General features: G+C 38.0%; 1 protein-coding gene across 3 annotated transcripts; it reads right to left on the reverse strand.

The window, feature by feature from the left end:
* Nucleotides 1–256: 256 nt before the first annotated feature.
* Nucleotides 257–15507, reverse strand: gpr34l (G protein-coupled receptor 34 like). Of its 3 annotated transcripts, none has more exons than XM_051093190.1 (2): nucleotides 13419–13430; nucleotides 257–1548 (listed from the first exon to the last, which is right to left on the reverse strand). In XM_051093190.1, the coding sequence occupies exon 2, from the start codon at nucleotides 1471–1473 to the stop codon at nucleotides 502–504; it is 972 nt and encodes a 323-aa protein (XP_050949147.1). In that variant the 5' UTR covers nucleotides 1474–1548; nucleotides 13419–13430; the 3' UTR covers nucleotides 257–501. The 3 variants fall into 3 exon arrangements, with proteins under 3 accessions (XP_050949147.1, XP_050949146.1, XP_050949145.1); XM_051093189.1 differs by lacking the exon at nucleotides 13419–13430 and adding an exon at nucleotides 1681–1795; XM_051093188.1 differs by lacking the exon at nucleotides 257–1548 and adding an exon at nucleotides 10393–13293 and having other exon boundaries at nucleotides 13419–15507.
* Between the last annotated feature and the right edge of the window lie 7665 nt (nucleotides 15508–23172).

The raw sequence follows: 23172 nt of genomic DNA on the forward strand, positions 1-23172 counted from the left end.
TGATGGCACAGCATTTTAACAGCTGGGATGCTTTAGTTGCTATGATTTGGAATATCAGTTTGCCAAAAAGAACACAGAACATTTTAAAAAACTTAATTTGTCATGCATACTATGCAGCCCCTTAAAAATAAACTTGATGTAGCCCTTGAGTCAAAAAGTTTGCAACCCTGCTACTTTCTGCATTTTAGAACAAAGTGGAGTACTCAAAAATATGAGATATCACAAACAGGAGTATTTATGCAGAATTATGCAGTAATCAAAAATACAAATCAAAACTAGCATACACACATATATACACACACTGTTTATATGTATTTAAATATAAACATTAATTTTTATGATCATATAAAACAAATTTAATCCAGTGTGCCCAAACTGTGACTAATAGTATACTGTACATCATTTAAAACTAAATGTTTTAAATTTGTTGATTTTACAAAATTCATGATTCATGTGGACCTCACAAGTAACAAATGGGAAGTCATCCATTAATGCTAAATTTCAGTTTTGGTTTATGCTGACTCTCCTGCTGTTTAAAGAATGCATGTTTTTAAACTTGCCCTGAATGGCACACAGTATTGTTTTTCTGTATGCACTGGATAAGAAGTAATAAATAATTGGGTCCAAGCAGCTATTTAGAGTGGACAATAGCAAGGTACTCTCATTTAAGATGTGCAACAATTGTTGGCTATGAAGATCTCTGATCACATTCAGCTGAGCCAGAACATATGGTATTCGTACGGCATGGTAGGGCAAGAAACACAAAGTAAAAATTGCTGGTACTAAGAAAGTCTTTATGATGACCCTCTTTTTGCGAATCTGTGCCTTAGGGTCACCATTACCCATGGACATAGTCCGGAGTCTCTTAGTGATCCTCAGATAAAAACAAAGAAAGGCTACATAAAAAACAAGGAAGAGTAGCAATGTTGTCAGGTTAATGGTCCCACCGACAAGTCCCTTGCTGTGGAAGTGGAAGCAAATCTTGTCACACGGATGTTCATGATTGTTGCTAGTAAAAAAGGGAATCACTCCTAAAATGAGGATCACCCAGATGATGTAGCTTGCCATGTGGCTCCACTTTGTCTTTTGGATTCGAAAGACCCAAACGGGCTTGATGATTTTCAAGTAGCGATCCAGACTGATGAGGCTGAGGAACAGGATGCTGGAGTACATGTTCAAGTAGAAGAAGATGCCCACCACCTTGCACAAGTAGAAGGGACCTTCTTTGTTGTGGTAGTAAACTCGCAGGGGCAAACACATGACCAGGAGTGTATCTGCAAGGGTGAGGTGCCGCATGTACACAACCATGGACGTGTCTGCATGCTCCCGAAAGAAAAATATGTAGAGGGTGATGGTGTTGCAGAGCAGACCAATGCAACAGATGACAATGTAGCCAATGGGCAAAAAGGGTGACAATATGCCATCATGAATCTGACAGGAATCATTGATGGTTAAATTGCCTTCCTGCAACATTGTGACAGCCAAAAAGTGGCGTATACTTGCTGACCACTGTTTCTTAAAATCACACAGTGATGCTCAGTGGTCCTACTAAGACATGGAAGAAAAAGGTCACAATGGTTTGTATTACGACAGGTTCTTATTTGATCCAAGTATTCCTACAACTTGTTGAGTTGCTTTTGAACAAATGCTACATTCCAAAGAAAAGAATAGCACTCTTACCTGTGTGGCTGGTTTGCTTATGCTTGAGAAAGTGAATAGACACATATCTGTACAGAAACACCGTATCTATACAGGAAACTCTGCTCGCATGTGACACTGGACCCCTGGTTGCTGTGGTTGACGTTATTGCTAACCACAGCAGAAATGCAGAAGAGTGCAAGATAAACTCACTTCCATTCTCAGAGTACAGGAAATATCTGGTTGCCTAAAATAAAAACTGGTGACCATTACCTAGTTTTTAACCCCAACACTGCACAGTTGAGGCTTGAGAAATATATATTTTAGAGCATAGGTCTATCAGCAAACTTTTTTAGATTGTAAATGGTTGTTTTTGTTTTGGTTCTTGTAAGGCTATTACAAGTCAAAGAGCTCTAAAGCAGAGGTCTTCAACCCTGCTCCTGGAGACCCACTTGGGTTCAGAGATGGCAAAAGTACACACATCCTTCACTCAAGTAGAAGTACAGATACTCATGTTTAAAAATACTCTGATAAAAGTAGAAGTACTGACTAGCTACTGGAACAGCTATTTTTCTCTTATTAAAATGAACCATGTTTTTTGGCAGATTGATTACAATCTGTTTTAATTCTAGACGACGGTTAGTGTAGCAAAACCATGGTTAATTTGTGGTTAACATGGTTTAACTATAGTAACCATGATTTTTTTTTTTTTGTTATTATCTGCTCTAGCTCCCTCTAAATGTATTATAAAACTATCTCTTATAACATTTGTTTGCTAAATTACTACTGTAACTTTACAGCCGATTATAATAATGTCCTTTTACATACAGTCTTTTGAGTAATTGTGATTTAGTTTAGTTTAGTTTAGTTTACATTATTATTAATCGTCTGGCTGCTACTGCTAAGAGTTGCTAGCACTTAACTAAGTAAACAAAAACTACAAGTAGCCTATTTACAGATGAAACTGACCTGCACTCACCTGGTCAATAGTTTTGCCTCTCAGATCCATTCCATTCTCAGTCTCTCACACTGATTACTCTGATAGAAACCGTTTGGCGGAGACGCTAAGTGCATGCGAGCCGAATCGCGTTGCCAGTACAAACTAACCGATTCATGATTTAGAGATTCGTAATCGAATGGTGATCCACCAAATGCAGATTAAAACTAAAGTAACAAGCCTGTTTTGATAAAAAAAAATAAATAGTGAAGTAAAGTACTGATACCAGAAAAATCTACTTAAGTACAGTAATGAAGTATTTGTACTCAGTTACTTCCCATCTCTGCTGGGGCTGTAAATAAACTCTGCAGAACAGTGAGTCAGAAAGTTTAGACATTTATCCTCTTTAGATCTACAGATCATAACAACACTCTTACTAGCATTTTATGTAATATCATGTTTAAAGCCATACATAAAACATATGGAAGCTGTTGGAGACCAGCACTACTAGGACTGAAGACCACAAGATCATGTGCATACATTATGTGAGTCACTAAAATATATTACAGGTATAATATAGCCCTCTAAGTTTCAATTTAAGATTTTTTTTTAAATAAATAAATAATGCTTAAATGCATCAACAAAACACATAAGAACTAATAGGTTATATACTTATTTACCATTTCCGGTAAAGCATACATACACAAGTCACTGCCATGTTTAACTTAATGAACTTTTGACTGAATACTGACAAAAGCTATAAGCTTGTAATATCTGGGCTATATCATTCATATCAGCTTTGTCCTTAACAACTTGGCACTAACTAAACAGACAACATTGAGTCTGGTAACAAACCATGAATTTTAAAACAGTTAAAACAGAAAAGGGGGAGGGGTGCCTAGACCACTTCCTTTGTTGTCAGACACCTTGTATATCTGATATCTGCTGCTGCAATCTTCTTAATAAGGAGAATGTGGCTAACACAGAATTACAATTGGGGAAATCTATAATATTTTCATTTTTCTTATTTCACATATTTATCAGAAATACAGGTTATTCTCTCAGTTAAATAAAGTCATGAAAGAAAACTACAAAGTTTATCCACAAATGTACACTCTATCCACAATGTAGACATTTTAGCTCAGCATTTTGCAATTGGGTGGTTTCACGTCAGTTCTGGGTCACAAACATCAGAGGAAGTACAATGCAAAATGCAAATGTATACCGAGCCAGCAAGAGGGAGAGAGTTAGAAAGAGATTTTTGAGATTTCTATTTTAAACAAGCTTTCAACATTTTGACAAAAAAATGTAGTCATATACACAGCCATCTTTGCTGCTCCCAAAATTAAATTGAAAAGTTGACATTGCTCTTGCTCTTTTGAGAATACCTACACCCCACACCTACACCAAACAATTTTTAAAGATCCTCCGACATTGAGAACACTTGCAAGAGATGACAACAGTCCATAAAACAGTGAAAGACGGCCTCACTAAAAGTACAAAAAGGGCAATCTTGATTAATATCAAAGTTGAACACAGAAACTAAAGAATTAACAGCTATGGCTGAATGTAAATCCCTCCACTGCAAATGAGCAACTCTCTTCAACAATCGTCATCAATTAAACCTAAACGAGATCTCCATGGAGTGTCAATTTATCTTTATTAAAAATCTTAACAATCAATCTGTATACCAATTTTCTTATCACCATCATGTGCAAACACTATAGAAGAGGACGGTCAGTTGCGCCCCCTGCTGGACACATTTATTCATTCACATCATACAGGAGGCAGTATCGCAAGAGAGTATTAGATTCCAGGGAGCTTACATAGTGATCATGCACTGATCATGTGAGCAGACAGCCAATCGGAAAGCAACACTGATCTGGCTGCTGCGCTAAGGAACTGTTAGTTTTCGTTTTCACTCGGTTACAGAGAGATCCGTACTTCGCTTTCCTCCTAATTCCTGCCTAATTTGTGTGCGTCAGTAATGAAAAGTAAGTGTTTATTCATATTGTATGTTGCTGTTCTTGCTGTTTAAGATTAATCAGAGGTATTGAGAGTATTGTTTAATGTAAGTGAAGAGATACGCAGAAGGCTGCGGCCTTTGACGGATGAATGTTTCTGAAACGTATGCGTGTAAAACCAGAGATGTAAATCAGGCCTGTTTAGCTCAGCGCTGTTAATGTGATTGTGATATATTTCTGTTTAATTCAACGTTGCAGTTAGTTCAGAAGTGTGATTAATCTGTCAGATGTACACTTAATGTACACTTAATCTACCCATGTTTATGTAAGTTTATTCAGTTTATTAAGCTCAGTCAAGTTTAATGATGCACAGTATATATGTATATTGCATTACAATGTTATGTACAGATGTTTAAATGTGTCAGGGTCATCTTGTTTATTCTAAACTCACTTAATTTATAGATATTTCTCCATTGTTTAGACCACGCCAACTTGTATAATAAAGCCATTTAATTGGGGTTCCTGTCTCTGTGTCCTTACCGACACTCCATGGCGATGGCCAAATTTTCCTAGCAAACACTACAAACACATTAGTATTAGCAGTTCCCTTTTGAGGGAGCATCGAACTGCATCCTCTAGGGGTCGCTATGGGAGTAAACACGACAATAACATCTGTCTGACCGGGGTTAGGCAGGAGCCTCCTGCGTTTGCGTTGCAGTCTCTCATACTGGACCTTGATGTTCTGGATAGTTTTTATGTCCTGTAGAACTACCTACTCACAGTCCAGACTCAAGTGTCCTTCAGGATTTCGCCTTCAGATATATCCATGAACCTGACCATGCACAGGAGCAGTGGTGGGTGAGTACGATCCACTTTGTCTTTCTTTTCATATTTCTATTGCTAGTTTTACGTGGTTTACCAACCAGCTTTCTCCGCAGCACTATGTTGACCTGTCTTTGTATGTTTGACTCTGTTACAGGGTAGGACCTCCATGAGCACCTCCCCTGCTGAAGTCAGAACCTCTCGAACCGTTGACTGTTTGTGGTGATGGTCTTACTCGTCGGTACTGGATTTAGCCTGGATGATAGCCTATATCTTCTGCCTCATGCTTTCTGGATCATGCAGCCAATTTGCTAGGCTTCTGCGGGAGCCTCCTTGGCCTTCAGGTCCCCAGTACAGTGCTGCAACCCCAGGACTTGTGGGTCCTCCATTTAGACTGAGCATTCTCGGAAGTGTAATGCTTTGTGATGTGGTCCCTGACATCCTGACTGGGTGTTTGCTTTAAGAAGCTGCCCCAGCCAGGACGCACTACTCATGTCTCACCCTGAGTGGCTCCCTGAGATTTGAGTCATTCACTCAACCATCATGCATGTTCTCTGAGCTAGAGCTCCTCTTGCTGAGGCGCTTTACGCCCTAATTCTACTCTGCAGTTAGATAGATGGTCAGGCCCGCCTGGACCTCCCTGTCACACTGCCCTTATGGTCGAACCAGCTGAGCGCCCCTTCGTGGAGTGGGCTTGAGTACACTGCTTTCCTTATGGTACGAGTGAGAGGTGTTTCTGCGAAAACCCTTCCTGAGTGCTCTGGCTCTGGGGAGCAACAGCTGTCCATGCATGATTTGGGTCCCATTGTTTCTACAGGCTTTGCGGGGCCCATGCTCTCTATCAAGATGGAAAGTACAGGACTGGATTTAGTTGCCAATAGTTGATGGTGTCTCGTAGGCCAACACTGCCCCTTTTGTCTAGTGTCTCCTTCTGGTAAAGCTAGGTAATATTCCCCTCTCTGTGAGGGTTAGCCTTGAGACCTTTCGCTCCCAGTGACTTACCTCAGCCCGAGGCCCAGGGATGCCACTGCATGCTATTCATCCATACTGAGTTGATAGACTCATCTCTATTGAAATGTCTGATCCCCTTTAAGCTGGATCCCGTTTCTGAGGCCCCTTATCGCCTGGGCAGATCAGGTTTTTTCCTCTCTACTCGGGAGTTAGGAACCTGCCCTTTGGGCCATAGACCACTCAATTTGGTTGAGTGTATTGAGCTCTGTCACAACATCATAAGACAGCTGGCCACTTGCTGCCTCCCTGATGAGTTGTATTTTAGGAACACCGTTACTAAGAGGTCATAGAGGCTGTGTACTAGACAGGCCTAGAGACCCTATGTGACTGTGGCACTCTCATAGAATGCATCTCATAGAACAATCCATCATATGATGTGTCACCAACTCATCATCATGGTCACAAGCCTGGTCTGGCTAGCAGTAACTTACATAGCTGAAGGAGTGTGGCACCCAGGTCTCAGCTGAAAGGGGGAGACAGAAGCTTGGCCTACAGCATGCTCGTAGATAATCCTGAAGGGTAAGCGTACAGCAAACTTAACCATTAATGCATTGTATCAGGGAGGCAGAGGAAGGGGCGATGTTGCTGGTTTCAGGAGCTCTGGGAGATGGAAAACTGAGCCCTCAAGTGAGAGAACTCAGAACCCTCAGAGGGTGGTAGCATGCTCATAGGTGACCCTAGAGCTGTGGCCCCTTGGAAAACCCCTCGGCCTGTTTCAATCAGGCATCCTGTTGGGACTGAACTGCAGGAAGGGAAGGTGGTCATGACAGATGCCTCCAACTTGGGTTTGCAAGCTCTGTATGAGGGCAAACCAGCATTCAGTTTCTGGTAAAAAATGGAGCAGCACTTACACATCAACTGCCTTGAGATTATAGTGGTTTTTGTACCCCTAGAAACCTTCCTGCAGGCCTTAAAGGGGAACTACCTCCTAGTCTGTTCGGATAACTGACGGTGATAGCCTTTATAATCACCAAGGCGGGTCCTATGATTGGTCTGGCCTGTATGGCTTCTTTCCGGTTGCTGTTTTCTCAGGTAAGTCAGTTTGGTCCAGTCATGTTCGGTCCTCCTGGTGGCCCCACTCTGGAGAAATCAGACGTGGTTCCCCAAGTTGATTTAGCTGCTATTGGCAGCCCTCTGGCCGATGCCATTGAGGTCAGACCTCCTCTCGCAAGAGAGGGGCGTGATTTGGCATCCCCGGCCAGAGCAGTGGAGCCTTCATGCTTGGCCCCTCGACACAGGAATCTTTACAGATCCACGTGAGTGTGACTAATATCATTTTGGAGGCTAGAGTTCCATCTACAAGACGCCTCTACACCCTTAAATGGCCAGTCTTCTCTGACTGGATTACAGCGTGAATCAAGGACCTTGTTGTTAAGTTTCTGAGGGGAGCTCGGATACTGAATCTGCCTCACCCTCAGACTGTGCCGACTTAGGGCGACTTGCAACCCCTGTCGCTTAGAACCACCCTCCTTTTGGCTTTAGCATTTGTCAAGCGAGTGAGTGACATGCAAGCACTGTCAGTCAGTGCTACATGTCTCGAGTTTAGGCCTAGACATGGCTATGTGCCTAAAGTGCTCTCCACTCCTTTCAGGCATAAGTCATAACCCTTCTAGCTCTTCCTAATTCAGTGGATGAGCAGAGACCTAATTCACTCTACGGCCACCAGCTGGATGTTGCCGTCTACCTTCACCAGATTTTATAACTCGGATGTCCCTGCCCCGCAGGCACAGATTTTGTCTGCTTAAGTTTATCTAATCCCCTTTATAAGTGGAGAAGATTTTGTTATGTAGTCCTCAGCCTAGGTGGCTTGGGTCTCATTATTAGTTCAGACATACAGGATCCCTCAGTATGGGCACTCCGGGGCTGGGCTCACAGAGCGGCTTTGTTCTGTACTTGCTTATAGCATGGTGCTATTAGATGCATTCCCCGTAAGTGTCACCGATGCAACAAGAGAGACCATTTGAAAGGGAACACTCCGGTTACTAATTTAACCTTGGTTACCTTAGATAAAGAAATGAATGTTGCATAGGCTGTCTTGATATAAGGCTGCATGCAAGTCATCGTCGGTTCAGTCAAAAGATTCAGACGAAATGGTGCCCAGTGCCGTCAGCTCTACCACTTTTGGTGGGTGAAAGAGCAATTGGTTCATGCATCTACACGAACGTGAACAAAATAGGTTCAGTATCAGAATAAACAAGAGTTTACCCATAAGTGTCAGTGGCACAACACTCATACCTTTATCTCAGGTAACATTGTGAATGCACTACCACCTCAGATGTGCTATAGTCACACCAAGGGGATGATAACATGACAACAGATTACAGACTTTTAAAGCAACAAAACAAGTGTACCAAGGGTATACGCAAGTACTTAAAAGTTATAATACACAAACAGCCCTGGGGAAAAAGTAAGTGTACAGTGTATACATGCGTACAGTCTCAACTACACCACTGGTTCAGAAGGAGTCCTCTAGGCATTTGATGTCTTGAGGGCAGTCCTTTTTATTGTTATTTGAGATCAATCCTGCCGCAACAGTATTTACAGTAAACTTGACAATGGTGGTGGGGTTGGAAGTGGCCATTCAGTCATAAGTGTACAATGAGAATGGCAGGGGGCTTAGAATACAACTCTTGAGATCTATTTTTCATGTCCAAATGGTTCAGGGATGTGTGCAGGTGTGTGATGGCATTGTCAGTTAAGGATGGTATAGGCAAACTGTAATGGATCCAAGAGCGTGTCTGGCCAATGACCAATGTAATGAAGTTTCTGACCAATCTTTTGATTGAAGCATTTCATTACAGTTGATGTCAGTACTATAGGCAATAGTCACTGAGGCATACAGGCTGGAGATTTTGTTTTGACAAAATCTGATTTTTCATAACTATGGTAATGAAAGAAAGTATATATTGTAAAAGAAAAAAAATGTAGTACGAAACTACATTTATGAAAGTATATAACTTTTTTTTAAAACAAATATACAGTATATCATAAAACATGCTTAAGAGTGCTATTAAACTGATAGCTAACTATCTTGTTAATCTTAGAAAATCACATCTTTCAGTTTTTTTTTTGTTAAACTAAAAATAATTTAATCGTCTACTCATCTACAATTCATGTTCCAACAATCCTATTTGAATAATAAAAATTACAAATATTAATTGTTAAAGCTTTACATGCAGATTGTACAGTCCAGACATTTTGATGTGTGTGTGTGTGTGCGTGTGTGTGTATAAATATATAAAGTGTGCATTACTTTCAGTGAAATGCACAGCGAACATAGTTCCAGGTAGCTCTTGGCTGCATTATATGTCTATATTCTATATGTACACTACTTTCGGTTCTGAAATTTTAAAAACGTCCATTTTCTGCTCACATTTGAGCGCTGTTGAGCCGATTTTTAAACATCGCTGATTGGCCATAGCGTTCACGCGCTCAACAGACATGACTGTGATTGGCTGCAATGATGAGCGCTTCACGCTCCTCATTGAGCACTCACACATAAGCACAACAGGAGCGTTTAAAAGCTGCATCTGTCAGCGGATCCGTCTATATGCAGATGTATTAGGGATTCGCTGACACACGTGGCTTTCAGACACTCCCATTGTGTTTATGTGTGAGTGCTCGGTGAGGAGCGTGAAGCACTTATGATTGTAGACAATGTTTAAAAATCATCTCAACAGCGTTCAAATGTGAGTTGGAAATGGACGTTTTTAAAATTTCAGTACCGAAAGTACAGAACCTGGTACCTTTTGACAACTCTATTTCAAAGGTGCTTACAGTTCTTGAACTTTTGTGTAAATTTTATGAATAATAATGGTTTTATTTAGTTATTTATTTTATTACCGGACCTTCATATACACAGATGAAGTGTGTGTGTGTGTGTGTGCACTTGTTTTTGCTACATTGTGGGGACCAAATGTGCCCACAAGGATAGTAAAACCTGAAATTTTGACATTTTGGGGACCGGCCTGCGGTCCACACAATGTTAAAAAATTATTAAAAATAGAAAATGGTGTTTATCTGAAAATGTAACGATGCAAACATGTTTCCTGTAAGGGGTAGGTTTAGGGTTAAGGTTGAGTTAGGGGATAGACAATATCGTTTAGTCAGTATAAAAACTATAGAAGTCTATGGAAAATCCCCACAGTTCACAAAAACAAGCATGTGTGTGTGTGTGTGTGTATGTTTGTGTATAAGGATGTATTACAAATCAAAACTTTGAGTAAGTGGAAAATTATCTGAACTTGAAACTCATCAAGTCACAAACAGGATCCTGCTTGTCACCCACACGCTGCAGAAAACACTTCTCATCAGTTTATCAATGCTCCCTCCAATCCGTTAATCTAAACCAAATGACAATATTAAACCCACACAGCAGCTCTAAGCATCATGTCAAGCGCAATCTGAGCGTCGTGTCTAGTTCACTAATCTAAGACATCAGCTGAGAACTGCAGTTTTTGCAACAAACAATGCACTGTTGTAAACTGAGAAATTGTATTTAAATAAATAACCATTATTTTGCATTTTATTACCATGAACTGTTACAATAATGTTTGCATGATTATGTACATACACAGTTTATTAAAACATGAAGAAAAGCATGCAGACAGTAATACATTTTATACACAAAAATATACACAACTTTATTGCATTTGTATTTATCAGGTTACTAATGCAGTATGCAACATGGTTAATCTCATTCAGTTTGCAGATACTTGTCTACAAATCAAATCAAATATTCAACCAAGTTCCTAAAAAAGATTGTTAAAAAAGATTGTTTTAATGTTTAAATAATTAAATAATAATAAAAAGTGCAAAATATATATATATATTTTTTCATCATGAAAAACATTTAGTATTTTCCCACATTGCTCTCACAAAAAAAAGTTTAATGTGGCTAACACACATCTATCACCACAAACGGTTACACTCATAACACAACAGCACCCATGTCAACCACATGGGATCCATTACAGTAGGGGAAATCCATAACATTTACAAAAGTCATTCTTCTTATTTTAAAATACAGGTCTTTCTCTCAGTTAAATAAAGTCATGAAGGAAAACTAAAAAGTCTATCCACAAATGCACACTCTGATACTCAAGCTCAGTGGTTCTCAAATAGTTGGTTCTGGTCACAGACAGCAGAGAAAATGCAACGCTAAATGCAGACTGTATATATATAGTGAGAGAAAGAGAGAATTAAACTACAAAGCAAATATAACAGTGTATAGTTCAGATATAAATCAATGCTTCCCTTATTTTGTCATTGAAGTCAATAGCTGTGCATATATTGTTTATTTTATTTTATTTTATTTTATTTTATTTTATTTTATTTTATTTTATGGCCACAGATAACTTATTGACACATTTAAATAACACATATTATTTTCTTATCCAGCCCATATAATGTTAATATACTGTACATGTTGTTGGGCTTTTACAGTTTCATACCAATATTTCCAGTTTAGATTTTGGTTAAGATTTTGGTTAAACAATTTTGATATTGTTTCTGAGCACCACCACAAAATTTACATCAAAGAAAAAACTATTTGAGAACCACTGCTTTAAAGAAAATGCTACAGCTGCATATTCAGCATCTACAGAAAAACAAGACCTGCTTAAACAAACTAAAACTGTCAGTCAGAGGACTGAACACACCTTCTTCTTCTTCTTCTTCTTCTTCTTCTTCTTCTTCTTCTTTATTATTATTATTATTATTTTAAAAAGTCCAAAAGCTGTGATCAATAGTATACATCATTTCATACATGACTCAAATAAATATTTTCAGTGTGTTGAATTTACAAATTTTAATTCATGTGGACCTCATAAGTCACAAATGGAAAAGTCATCCATTAATGCTAAATTTCAGTGAGTGAGCGGTTTATGCTGATTCTTCTTCTGTTTAAAGCATACATGTTTTTAAACTTGCCCTGAATGGCACACAGTATTGTTTTCCTGTATGCACTGGATAAGAAGTAATAGATAATTGGGTCTAAGCAACTATTTAGAGCGGATAATAGCAAGGTACTCTCATTTAAGATGTGCAACAATTGTTGGCTATGAAGATCTCCGATTATATTCATCTGAGCTAGAACGTATGGTATTCGTACGGCATGGTAGGGCAAGAAACACAAAGTAAAAATTGCCGGTACTAAGAAAGTCTTTATGATGACCCTCTTTTTGCGACTCTGTGCCTTAGGGTCACCATTACCCATGGACATAGTCTTGAGTTTCTTAGTGATCCTCACATAAAAACAAAGAAAGGCTACATAAAAAACAAGGAAGAGCACCACTGTTGTCAGGTTTATGGTCCCACCAACAGTCCCCTTGCTGTGGAAGTGGAAGCAAACCTTGTCACATGGATGTTTTTGACTGTTGCTTGAAAAAAACGGAATCATCCCTGAAATGAGGATCGCCCAGACGATGTAGCTTGCCATGTGGCTCCACTTTGTCTTTTGGATTCGAAAGACCCAAACGGGCTTGATGATTTTCAAGTAGCGATCCAGACTGATGAGGCTGAGGAACAGGATGCTGGAGTACATGTTCAAGTAGAAGAAGATGCCCACCACCTTGCACAAGTAAAAGGGACCTTCTTTGTTGTGGTAGTAAACTCGCAGAGGCAAACACATGACCAGGAGGGTGTCCGCCAGGGCAAGATGCCGCATGTACACGGCCATGGAAGTGTCTGCATGCCGCCGAAGGAAAAATATGTAGAGGGTGATGGTGTTGCAGAGCAGACCAATGCAACAGATGACAATGTAGCCAATGGGCAAGAAGGGCGACAATATGCCATCATGAATCTGACAGGACTCATTGATGGTTAAATTGCCTTCCTGCAACATTGTGACAGCCAAAAAGTGATGTACACTTGCTGACCACTGCTCCTCAAAATCTTGGCATACAGTGATTTTTGGTTGTCCTAATAGAGCATGAGAGGAAAAGGTCAAAAAATGGTCTATATGATGACAGATTCTTACTTGATCTAACTTGTTAAATTGCTTTTGAACAAATACTAAGATCCCAAGAAAAGAATAGCACTCTTACCTGTGTGGCTGGGTTGCCTCTGTTTGAGCAAGTGACAAGATTCATGTCTGTTCAGAAACTCCGGTACCTATGCAGGAAACTTTGCTCGCATGTGACGTTGGACCCTGGTTGCTGTGGTTGACATTACTGCTAACCTCAGTAGAAATGCAGAAGAGTGCTAGATAAACCAAGCTAGAGAAAGAAAAGCAAAACTCCCTTCCATTCTCAGAGCACAGGAAATATCTGGTTGCCTGAAATGAAAACTGGTGACCATCACCTAGTTTTTAACCCCAATACTCCACAGTTGAGGCTTCAAGAATATTTGGAGCATAGGTCTTCAACCCTGACCCACTAGGGTTAGAACTAAACTGTACAGGACAGTGGGCCTCAAGGAGCATGGCTAAAGACCTCTGCTTTAGAATTCTTTGACTTGTAACAGCCTAAACAACCTTACAAGAACCAGAACAAAAATATCTATTTCAACATAAATGTTTACCCTTCAGTGTCCTCATTTTCTGTCATGTGCTCAGTAATAAAATGTCCAAGATATTTCAATTTCACACGCACAGTAAGATTCTTATTAGACAAATTAAAGCCAGAATATTTTGACATTTATTCTCTTTAGTTCTATAGACCATAACACTCTTGCAAAGCATCAACACCATGTTCAAAGCCCTACACATAACTGATGAGTTATATACTTGTTTACCATCTCCTGTAAAGCATACATACACAGGTCACTGCCATGTTTTGCTTAAAAACCCAACAAGTTATCTGCAGAATTAATGAACTCATTTATCCTATCTATAAAAATCTTTCTAAATCTTAGGACAGAATACTGACAAAAGCTATGGGCCTGTGATTATCTGTACTACCTGTCATACCAGCTTTGTCCTGAAAGCTGCAGTCCATGACTTTTTTTGGTTAAAAATGATCTGAAATCAGTTTTTGAGTATATAAGTACATAACCAGCCAACTATGTTCAGAACTATCTCCTTACTTTAACCTGATTCACAACGGTAAGATTGTAATAATGTTTTCTAATTTGGTAGGTTTTCACAAAAATACAAGCATGTCACTGCTCGTCTTGGTGTCATTATGCCACGTCTATAAAAAAAAAAAAAGAAGGAGCTCCAGCTAGTAGGCTATATCGCATGTGAGGATGCTGTAGGTGGCAGATTATTAATAGCTTTTCCTCACAGCAGCTGGAATAATTAAACTGATCATTTTGATGGTGGATCATAATCCAGAAGGATTGTGTTAGATTCCGGTTTTAAATGTGCAAGTAATTACCGATACGTAATACAACACAAGATTTGTATTTTAAAGAGAACCAGTTCTAAGGAACATAAATTTGCATTTTGGGTTAAAAGAACAAATTCTTTATATGAATTTTGAATGGTATGACAATTAGAGATTAGACTGTACAGAAACTGAAATCTACATGTAACGATCACCATTGAAATCTACATGTAACCAAATCACCATTGGTAGTGCAATTCATTGTAATGTTGTTTTTTTACTCAGTTGGTCAGAACAAAAGTGGCAGACATGTTGCTTACTTGTTCAGAATGACAATATCCAGTGAAAATTCTTATTTGGTTCATACTTCCAAGACATAAAATCTGTAATTCTGAAGTACAGTAAATATAACTTCGGTACACCTCAAAACATTAGATTAATCCACTATGAGAAGCCATGCATCTGCACAACTCATGTACAGATGACAATTCCGCAAATAACTGCAACTGCAGGTTTCAAACAGAGATGGCGACAAAGAGGCAAAACTTACGGACTGCAGCTTTAATAACTCGGCACTAACAAAACAGACAGCATTGAGTCTGGTAATAAACCATGTTATAACTACCTACAGGCAAAAACACTTTACTTGACAATATGAGATTATCATCTTGATTTCTATCTGAAATATCCGCATTCATATCCTCAATGACATATACACAAGAGGTAGTATTACTTCAATAACAGAATTAATAAAGGCAAGCCTATTTAAATGATTAGTTCACTTCCTTGTCATCCAATATGTTCATGTCTTTCTTTCTACAATCGTAAAGAAATTATGTTTTTTGATGAAAACATTTCAGGAATTTTCTCCATATAGTGCACATATAGTGACATATAGACACCATAGAAGGAGAATATAGAGAAATTTCCTGAAATGTTTTCCTCAGAAAACATTTTTTTTTTTTTTTTTTTTTTAACAACTTAAGAAAGACAGACATTAACATCTTTGGATGAAAAGGGTATGAGTAAATTATCTGTAAATTTTTGTTCTGGAAGTGATCTAATCCTTTAAATGTTCATCCTCATTATGATGACATTCATAAGGTGTCTACACATTTAGGATAACAAATTCCTTGTCCTTATAAGTAAACTGCAATAAACCAGTTCATACCAACTGTAACCACATTTAATAATAAGTCAAGCTTCTTCCACAGGATAACCACATCCCATTTATCCTACCACTAACCAGGCCACTAACCATCCCCGTGCCAATATTCATTGTGGACTCACCAACCCCATGAAAAAAAAAAAAACAAGAACAACAACAACAACAACAACATGCAAACATAAAATATAATAGTTCTCCAAAAGGTTATAACAATAATGCATCAGGCTTCATCCTGTGCACTCACACACACAATCCATGACAACTGTATGACAAAACCTAAATGTGCATAGAACTCCACTAATAAGAGTTCACACTACCAAGAGGCACACTCATTTTTCTTTCAGATACCTAGACAGCATCTAGATCATGTGTAAACTTGGAAGCGAAAACACTCACTAACTCATTCTTAAACATTTTGATATTACCCATAGCTCTAGTGCCAACAAAAGACATGCCCAAAGATAGATGTGTTAGCCACATCTTTCTGTGGCCCTTTATTGGAAATGTTCCACTGTGTAGTAGGACAATGTTCAGACAACGCTTTCTTCAAGGATTCAGTTGTCTCAGAATCATAGGTATTTGCGTTCAACAGGACAGTCTTGTCCTGGCTTAATGTTTTTTGTTTTTTTTTTTACAATAAGAAAATTCCCATCCTTTACAATAATTTTGCCATCAACAGTCTTATAGAGCTCAGGTTTTAATTGAAATCATTTAAATACAGATGCGTATTGTACTGTAGCGCATGTCATCTTTGCGATGCTCTTCCACACCATATCCTTAGATGAACTTTCTGATGTCTTTTGCCATCTGGGGCCACCAGAACCAATTCTGAAGGAGTAAGAGAGTTTAATTGGTCCCTGGGTGAGCAGTGCCCATGGAGGATTGTGCGTACTCAATAAAGATGATACTTTGAGAGATAGGAGTATATGTGCAGTTACTTGGACAGCCCGGCAGAGCTGACTCAATGAGAGTGGCTTTGGAGATTCTATCATCCAGGGACCACTGGATAGGACAGACCAAAAGCTCAGGAGGAAATTATTATTTTGGCTTCATCAGGTTTTTCTTCAGCTGAATAGAGATAGGAGATGGTATCTGCTGTCACATTCTTTGTACTTGGACGACAGGAGAAGGTGAACTGGAATTGCATGAAGAAAAGGGGCCATCGGAATTCCCTTAGCTCAGCCAACACAAGTGCAACATGGTGATGATATTCAGTCTGGTTCTGGGAGTACATGAGATGGACAATGTGATGGAGGTACTGCTGGAACACTTAATTCATAAATCCTTGGAATACAGAAGGAGCACTGACCAGGCCAAATGGCATGGCACAATAGTCATTTGTGACCCATATGAGTGGCAGTTATGTGTTTGCTGCTGAGTTCTGGAAGCCTTAAGGAGACTAGCTGACAATGGAAGAGGAGGACTGCAGGGCAAATGTTTTATTTAGGCAGTTCTTTGCCCACTGCACCACTATGATGAGTAAGTGAACTAAGCATCCAGGACCACTGGAGTCATCAAATGCAGCCATGTACAGCTGCAATGCTGGTAAGAACCCTGGGCAGTATGATCCTAATAAAGCTGGCCCATTCCATCAGAGTGATTCCAGCAGAAGAAAGCTGCTGGAGTCCTCTACCAAGCCAGAATAGGGCACTGGATTGACCATGGGACTAGGTGTGTAGATGGGAGGTAAAGGAGAGCTAACTTGCATGATGGGGTTTTTGAAGAACTAGTGGAGTGGACTGGAGTGCATGGTGGAGGGTGTAATAAGGGGTCTCCAACCCTGGTCTTGGAGCGCTCCCGTCAGGAAGATTTCAACTCCAACCCCAATCAAACACACCTGAACCAGCCAATCAAGGTGTTCAGGGTTACCTGATAGTTATATACAGGTGTGTTGGAGCAGGTTGAAACTGAAGTCTGCAGGACAGTAGCACTCCAGGAGTTGGGAATGAGATCCCTTGTTTACATTCTTGGAAATGCTATGCCTGCAGAGTTCATAGTTCATGCAGAGTCAGTCCTGGAGTGCCTATGTCCTGCAGAGTTTAGCTCAAACCCTAAAAAAACACACACATTTGTAGCCCTAGTAATTCTGAAGACCGTGATTAGCTTGTTCAGGTCTATTTGTATAGGGTTGAAGCTAAACTCTGCAGGCACTCCAGGACCGACATTGCCTATCCCTGGTCTAGACTTAGGGTTAGGTGATGAGGAACCAGTGTTGGGGAGTAACTAGTTACATGTAACAGAATTACGTAATTTAATTACAAAATAAATGTAACTGTAATTAGTTACTGAGAAAAAAAAAAAGTGTAATTAAATTACAGTTACTTGAAATTATTTGAAAATTTTAATAAAGTGGGTTACATCTGAATTTTTCACACGCACACCCATATCAGATTTAACTGACTTCTTTCATAAATTGCAGAACAGGACACATGCTTATTCAATAACTCTTATTTTCTATTTGGGTTTATGCATATACATTATTTATTTATTTATTTATTTATTTTAAGATTAATTGTTTTTTCCAAGCCATTGTTAGATGCCAGTGTTTTCTGTCATAACTATGCAAACATTTGATTTCAAAACCAGTATCATTGATTTTAAACTTTTTCTTGTTATGATTTTAAATCTGTATTTAACCTCAGACTGATCTCAAAGTAAATAAGAGGTGTTAAGTCTGAGTTTGTGGTGGCTGTGCTTTAAATACAATTATTACACAGCTCTGTGGAATGCCTGACTGTGATTGGTCAGTCATGAAATTCCAAGGTATGTTGTTCCTCGATAACAACCGGTAAAAGCTAACACAGACTCATCCGAGCAACTTAAGTTGGCGCTATATGATTGACAGTTTTTCTTGGTGGAAGCTTTGCATTTGGTTAGCTAATAAAATATAAAATCTCAATTCAATATTATGTGTACAATTTCTTAATTCTGTCATTGTGGTATCATTGACTCACTCTATTGTTTCATGCAAACACAGCTGCTGTCATTACATTGTTTTGTACACTGTAATGGACTATAAGATAACTAACAAACTAGTACTGTCTGTAAGTACTAGTACTTAATTATTTATGTGGTGAAACAGAAGTGGTATGACTGCACTGTATCCCTTAAATGTCTGTCTAGTTTGAACTTGCCGCTTCCTAGCAACTGATTTCTTCATGTAATCTTTGCGTTCAAATATTTCAACTTAGGTCAGTGTTTCGTGCCTAATTATTTACTTTTGTGGCTGGGTAATAAGTGGGATAATGTACATCCAGCCAGTTATCGCAAAATAAAGATGTATATTATCCATTACTTATTATAATCTTTATTCAAGTAATAAAGGATTTTAAACGTCTGACAATCAGTGTTAATCAGTGTTAAGTGCTACCGTGAAGTTAAGTCTGCCTGGTTTAAATGTTTCAAAATGATTAACAGTTAAAAAATATTAGAAATGTAGAAAAGTAATCAAAAAGTAATTAAATAAGTTACATTAATAAAGTAACTGAAAAGTTACACTACTTATTACATTTTAAATAGAGTAACTTGTAATACAATCTATTAGTGCATTTTATTATCTTATGTTTTATATATGATCATTACTAAGAAAGTTAACATGGTGAACGTGTCAAACAGCAAACTGATGTGGAAACCTTGTGGTTTGACCTAGATTATTTACATTCTGTGCAAAAACAAAAACAATTAATGATGACATTTTTCATGGTGGGTCAGGGAATAAAAAGAAGACAGCTCTAAATGCAGCTTTACTTTTTTTTTTTTTTTTTTTTTTTTTTTTTTTTAAATAGACCAAAACAAGCGAGATCAAAACAAATAAATAAATACGACCAAATAAATAACCAAACAAATAGCATTTGAAGTTGTTGGTGTATTAAAAAATATATACAAATTCTGGTTGTGCTGCATGAAAAATCAGTATGCACCTACAATGGGAAAAAAAAATTGTTATTTTTCATGGAAGATTAAAAAGTACAAAATGACTTTCAAATAAATGCACGTCTATGCACTTTAAACTGTGCTTCCAATATACGCCCAATAAAGAGAAAAGCCTAAAACAATAAAAAAAAAAAAAAATAAATAAAAAAAATCTCATTTACAATATGTTGTAGGATTTATATTAAAGAGTATTTATTAAAGAACTGACCCGATTCTTTAAAATTGTATTTGTATACATGTAAACCAGAATCACTTCTCAAACATTTACTGCAAGGCTGCACAAGCCAACGACAGCTAACATTGCCCCCACAGGAAGTGACAAGTGCTGGTATCAAAACTGAAATTTGCATGCCAGCCAAACCTCAAACGCAGTCATAATAAGCTTTGAACTTTCTAACTCCTAAATCTGCAGCTCATTGCTAGAAAATGATGAACAGGTCACCGAAAACTTTCCAGCCCACGCTACCAAACTCCCCAGTTTCACTTACGACACTGCAAAGAACCGGTAGTAAAGTCATTCTGGTAACACACATCACATGAAGTGTTGCGCAAAACGTAGGGATTTCACACTAGATTTGAAAACCCAAATATCAACATACAGTTCAACAAACCATTAGATTTGTTTAAAATAAATGTGCTAAAGAAGAAAACAAACATATTTGAAAAATATGTTACATTTTGTAATAATAGCCAGGAAATTGTTAACACATTATAATAAAATGTTAAAATTATTAAAATACTGCTAATAATTAAATTTAAGAGACAAATCTCCTTTCATAACTAGCAGCACGTCAGCAAATATTATAGTCTTACTCTGTTCCTGTTGTTTTCTTTTTTGTTGTGTGTCTCATGGTACAACGTTTAGGGAGAGATAAATGAAAGACTACAATTCGTTTCATCAAAATGAATCACTTGGTTTCGACCTGAATCAGCAACATCAAATGAGAAGAGGGAGCAAACCAAACACAAAGCCTCTATCTCTCCTTGTAATATTTGTAATGCATTGTTATTAACATATATAGAAGTGTTATAGTCTTCTTGTAAAAATGTGAAAGGTGGTAGCTAAAAGGTACAAACCCACTATGAAGCCTCATGAACTCACCATTGTGCTCTTGAGCAAGACAGTAACAATGCACATTTACTTTTAAATTGTAACATACTGTATTTAGATATAAGTTCTGCTTGTGCATGATGAAGCATCAGCCAATGTGTTATTATTGGAAATAAATAGAAACACTTGCAAACGTACAGTATTAACAACACAGCACTTTTAATAACAGAACTTTTTGGACATTTATTTAATTGCCCATATTTTAAAATGTATGTCATAATAGCAGTAGGTTATTATTCAATATTATTCACTCAGCCTATAGCTTTTAATTCAATATGATGCCAGAAAATGTCTTAAATGTACATTTTCATATCTAAATTAGATCAGTAAACCTCAGAACTGTTTTGTCTGACTAAATCTCACATATGTTGATATTTAGATGAAAACACAAACATTAAAAAGCGGATAACCATTCCTGATGAGAATCATCAAAATATGCATACTTTAAGGGAACATATTATTACCTAAAGTGTAGGGTGAACTCAGGTAAAGTGGGTCACTTTTTGTAAAACGTGTAATTTAGATACCTAGATGTGACTTTCTTTCTTTCTTTTCTTTTCTTTTCTTTCTTTCTTTCATTACTTTTGTTAACTTTAAGGTCCAGCTATAGTATTTCAATTTGAATAGTCCATATAAAGTGTTATTTGCAAGATATAGGCCTATACCAATAAACATTTTGAGGTCATGTACTCCAGACAAAATTCTTTCTAGGTAAAGTGGGCCAGCTGGTCTGTTAAAGTGGGCCATCCCTTATTTATCAAAAATTGTTCTGCATATTAAAAACGCATATAATGATTATTATTATTATTATTATTATTATTATTAACACATATTATCAGACAAACATATTTGTGACCCTGGACCACAAAACCAGTTAAAAGTAGCAAGGGTATATTTGTAGAAATAGCCAAAAAAATACATTGTATGGGTCAAAATGATTGATTTTTCTTTTATGCCAAAAATCATTAGGATATTATGTAAAGCTTTTGTTCCATGAAGATATTTCGTAAATTTCCTACTGGAAATATATCAAAACGTAATTTTTGATTAGTAATATGCATTGCTAAGAACTTCATTTGGACAACTTTAAAGGTGATTTTCTTTGATGTTTGATGTTTTTGGACCCTCAGATTTCAGGTTTTCAATTAATTGTATCTTGGCCAAATATTGTTCTATCCTTACAAACCATACATCAATGAACAACATATTTATTCAGCTTTCAGATGATTTATAAATTTCAATTTCTCAATTGACACTTATGACTGGTTTTGTGGTCCAGGGTCACAATCCTCCCAAAAATATAAATAAATGAATAAATAAATAAATAATGTGCAAATCCACAAATTTGTGTAAAATTCCAACAGTAAGAAAATGCTGTGTTGTTGTTGTTTTTCTGTCTATGTGCTCTAAACACTTTAAACTATTTTTAATTGTCCATATTTTAAAGTTTTATATTCTGCATCTATATTTCTCTCCTCTTATCCTTTCTTCACTCCACAGATTGAACTTCATGCCTCGACTTTCTTTCTATTCTCTTTCCTTTCTTCCATCTCTGACTTGAATTCCTGGCTGCAGTCTCATTTCTGTTTTCCAAAAACATAAATTATAAATGTCCACTATAAAGTAACCAGTGGATGTCAGTTTATTTAATGAATTTGGCTATAATTACTGAAGGTTAAAGGTCAGCCCACTTTACCTGAATCCGACCTCCCTACTTTATCTAACATATTCAATTAAAGTGGGCCAGCAATATGCAAACACCTTACAAGAAAACGTGTCGGTTACAACTGTTACCCTCGTTCCCTGAAGGAGGGAACGGAGACGTTACGTCAATACTGACGTATATGGGGTCCTACTTAGGAGACCAATCACCTCCGAGCTTTAGAAGAAAAGGCCAATGAAATTGGCGAGTGGAATTTGCATGCCAAGCCACTCCCCTGTAGATACAGGTATATAAGATGGCGGCATGCATTCACTCATTCAGGTTTATGCTGAGGAGCCGAGACCCATCCCAGCATTCAGCGCAGTTCAGGACTGTGGCAGTAGGACGTAACGTCTCCGTACCCTCCTTCAGGGAATGAGGGTTACAGTTGTAACTGACACGTTCCCCTTCAGTCGAACTCTACAATGTTACGTCAATACTGACGTATTTGGGGTCCCTCTGGAAAACAGCACAATCCTGAACAGCGTTACGTAGTTGAGGAACAAATGCTGACAGGCAAGCATGTCAGGACAAATGAAGTTCAACACGTAACCTTCCCAACGCCCTGTAAGCCAGATAACGAGCACAATGATGAATTTTAAAGCCATGTGGAGACTAG

Source organism: Labeo rohita, chromosome 21 (assembly GCF_022985175.1).
Source record: "Labeo rohita strain BAU-BD-2019 chromosome 21, IGBB_LRoh.1.0, whole genome shotgun sequence".
Lineage (NCBI taxonomy): Eukaryota > Metazoa > Chordata > Actinopteri > Cypriniformes > Cyprinidae > Labeo > Labeo rohita.

Excerpts from the sequence above, each read along its gene's own strand:
- gpr34l (XM_051093188.1), bottom strand. The coding sequence starts at position 13,216 with ATGTTGCAGGAAGGCAATTTAACCATCAATGAGTCCTGTCAGATTCAT.